Source organism: Penaeus vannamei, chromosome 32 (genome assembly GCF_042767895.1).
Source record: "Penaeus vannamei isolate JL-2024 chromosome 32, ASM4276789v1, whole genome shotgun sequence".
Taxonomy (NCBI): Eukaryota; Metazoa; Arthropoda; class Malacostraca; order Decapoda; family Penaeidae; genus Penaeus; species Penaeus vannamei.
Window position 1 is genome coordinate 15,587,022 of NC_091580.1, and position 3,694 is coordinate 15,590,715.

General features: G+C 36.7%; 1 protein-coding gene across 1 annotated transcript; it reads left to right on the top strand.

The window, feature by feature from the left end:
- The first annotated feature begins 517 nt into the window (after nucleotides 1-517).
- On the top strand, nucleotides 518-2,816 carry LOC138867829 (uncharacterized). The gene is made up of 3 exons (XM_070144645.1): nucleotides 518-1,248; nucleotides 1,397-1,739; nucleotides 2,091-2,816. The coding sequence occupies exons 1-3, from the start codon at nucleotides 518-520 to the stop codon at nucleotides 2,814-2,816; spliced, it is 1,800 nt and encodes a 599-aa protein (XP_070000746.1).
- Nucleotides 2,817-3,694: the final 878 nt, after the last annotated feature.

A 3,694-nucleotide genomic window follows, 5' to 3' on the forward strand; every position in this document is an offset into this window, starting at 1 on the left:
TTGAAAGGATGGCAGAACTCCAAAACTGGGAACGACAAAATTATCATGTATATCTTGGATCTCTCTTAGGGGGAAAAGCACTGAGGGTTTATGTCAACTTCCCTGCTCAAGTACTACATGATTACGGTCAATTAAAAGAGGCATTATTGGAAGCTTATTCTATCGATGCAGATTCTTACAGAAAGAAATTTCGCAAAAGCAAAGTTGGGGAAAATGAAACTTATGTACAACTTGTTTCAAGAATGAGACAGAATCTAGATAGCTGGCTTACGTTAAATTAAGTGAGGTAGATAAGAAATTCGATAAATTATTTGAATTCTTACTTAAAGATCAACTCCTTAGTAACTGCCCTACTGACAAGTATATTCCTAAAAGAGGATTTTTGAAGACTTTATTGACATGGCTCAGGCTGCTGACAGATTTAGATCTGCCCATAAGATTAAAAGTCGCTGAACATTCAATGATACTACGATTGATAAATTCAAGTCAAATGTTGTATGTCATAACTGCAATAAGAATGGTTATATCCGCCCTAATTGTCCAGACTTCCAGACTAGTTCTAAAACTAAATCTATTTTTTGTTTTTGAAACCGACCTTACACCTAAGAACAGCATTTCGACAAATGGTCATTTGTTCAATTATCCTGTAAAAGTGTTGCTTGACACAGGGTGTACCTCTATCATTGTAAAAGAATCTCTGATACCCAAATGCGTGAAACGAGGCAGACTTGTAACACTCTATGATTTCCTCGGTGTTGGTAGAAGTTTCCCAGAGGTAAGATGTTTCATAAAATGTGAATTTTTCAATGGTTGGGTCAATGCTGTTGCTGCCCCTATCAAATTTGCTGATATACTGATCGGAATGGTTCCTGGAGTGGATATGACTAAAATAAATGCCACTGTCAATGAATTTAAGAAAGCTGGTGATACCGTCCATAATAGCGAAACCATTATGGCTATTCAAACTAGATTAGCAAAGTTAAAAGAAAGTCACGAAAATAAAAGTTTGGCAGTACCAAAATTATCTTTAGACGACATTTCTAGAAAAGATCTCATAGACGCACAAAATGAGTGTCCCACTCTGAAGCATATAAGATCAGCAGTTGATGCTAAAACCGTCATAAATGTCAAAAACCGATCTGTAAAGTTTGAGAGGATTAACGGGATGGTTTACAGAATTGGTATCAAAAGCAAAGTTGATTATGGACTGGGAACTAAACAACTAGTGGTTCTCAGTAAATTTAAAAGGTATGTTTTGTCTATCGCTCATGACTCCTTAATTTCGGGTCACTTTTCTCACAGGAAAACCTCTAATAAAGTATTCAAGAAATTCTATTTGCCGGGAGCAGGTGCTGACTTTAAAAGATATTGCAGGTCATGTCACATTTGTCAAAAGACTTTTAAAGACAAAAGATAGAAAAGCTCCTTTTGCTCATATGCCAATCATTAGTGAGCCATTTAAAAGGGTTACAATAGAGTTAGTTGGCCCAATAACTCCATCAGAACGAGGTCATAGATATATCTTGACGCTCATTGACTGTGTGACTCGTTTCCCCGAGGCAATTCCTTTAAAGAATATTGATACAGTCACTATTGCAGAGTGCTTGTTAAGTATATTCTCATGGGTAGGTATACCCCAGGAAATTTTGTCGGACCGTGGTACCCAAGTTAAATCAGACTTGATTGGCGAAATTAACAGACTGCTGTCCATTAAAGCTATTTATACAAGCCCATATCATGTAATGGAACCGTAGAAAGGTTTCATGCTGTCTTAAAAGCAATGTTAAAGAAACTCGGCATCGACCAACCAAAAGACTGGTATAGATATATCCCCTCTGTTCTTTTTGCTTATAAGGAAATTCCAAATGACTTTAAAATTCTCTCCTTTTGAATTATTATATGGACGTAACGTTCGTGGTCCCATTTCAATACTTCATGATTTATGGACAAAGGACGAACTGGATGATAATATAAAATCTACTTATCAGTATGTCCTTGATCTCAGATCGTGACTTGAAAAATCTGCTCAATTAGCATAATCACAAGCAGCTACCTGTAGCAGACTCTATGTCTTACTTTGTATCTTGAAGGCTGGAGACGAAGTACTTGTCTTACTCCCTTTGTCTACCAATAAACTCACCATGCAGTGGAAAGGTCCGTATTCAATTTTGCGACATCCCGATAATGGTGTTGACTATCTTGCAAAAGTCCATGGTAAAACTAAACTATATCACATTAACATGCTCAAAAAGTACACAAAGAGAGAGAGAGATCCTGATCCCATTGATGAAGTAAAAGTTGCACAAGTTTGCATAATAGATTCTACCAGTAAGGGAAGTAATACTTGTGACATTTCAGTTCTTGATAGTTCTGACAATTGTAAATTTGATATATGCCCTAGTCTCTCCTCCAAACAAGTACTAGAATTAAACGCCTTGCTTTCTAATTATTCAGATGCATTTTCTAATGACCTAGGATTAACTAACACCATCACCCATGATATTAAATTAACCTCTGATGTCCCTGTTCATCGTAAAACTTATCCAATTCCTCATAACATGCTAAAGCATTTCGAGGAGGAAATTGACAGAATGCTTAACTTGGACATAACAGAACCTTCAGATTCACCTTATTGTTCACCCGTGGTCTTGGTAGAGAAATCGGATAATATGTGGCAGTTCTGTGTAGATTTTAGATCTCTTAATGATATCAGTCTTTTGGATGCAGAACCTATGCCTACCATGGAGGAAGCCCTTGGAGACTATTTTAAAGATAAACATTTCACTGAAATAGATTTGTGCAAGGGCTATTGGTAAATTCCCTTATCTGAAAAATCAAGGCCTTGTACCGCATTTGCAATAGCGGATTAATGCAGTTCACACGCATGCCATTCGGTTTAAAAACCGCTTGCGCTACATTCGTTCGTCTCATGAGGAGAGTGCTTGCTGAGTTACCTAATGTTTCATGCTACTTCGATAACGTAGAAGTCCACAATTCCTCGTGGTCTGAGCACTTGCAAACCATTGCCAATTTATTAAAAAGACTGAGTAAACATGGACTTACGGCAGGACCAAATAAATGTCATTTTATATAGGTAGAAAATATAGTTGCCTATATTCTGAGTACATGTTCACTATCTAACGAAACCCCACTTTAGCTGAAATCTTACAGATTTCGCTTAGAATAGGGGGCTATGCATATATATATATATATATGAATTTATTATCTGAATGAAAATGTCATTAGTATTTGTCCTCCACTAAAGTAATCAAAGGGAAATTACCTCACTCAACGTTCACTCCCCAAATGCTGCAAAAAGTCGACAAAAGTCAATTTTTTCTTCAGCTTCTGAAAGTCTCTCCCCGTAAAACTTGGCCGAGTGGCGCATTCTTAATCCGTCTTTCTGGTCTCATCTGTCTATTCGTCTGTCTCTATATCTTCCTTTTTATTTGTATATGGATCAAAATATATTACTTAAACATACACGGTCATTAGGATATATTTTACCTACTCTCAGGTTAAACTGCTTGCACAAATAATTCTTGTCCTATTGATATTCAAATAATATGTCAAAACCTTGTAATGTTCCCCTGTTGTTCTAGGGACTAAAACATTTCGAATTCACTCCATCCGTCCTCAGTGAACGAGAACTGTAAAATAAGAAACAACCATCATAAACATATACAAAGTTGCG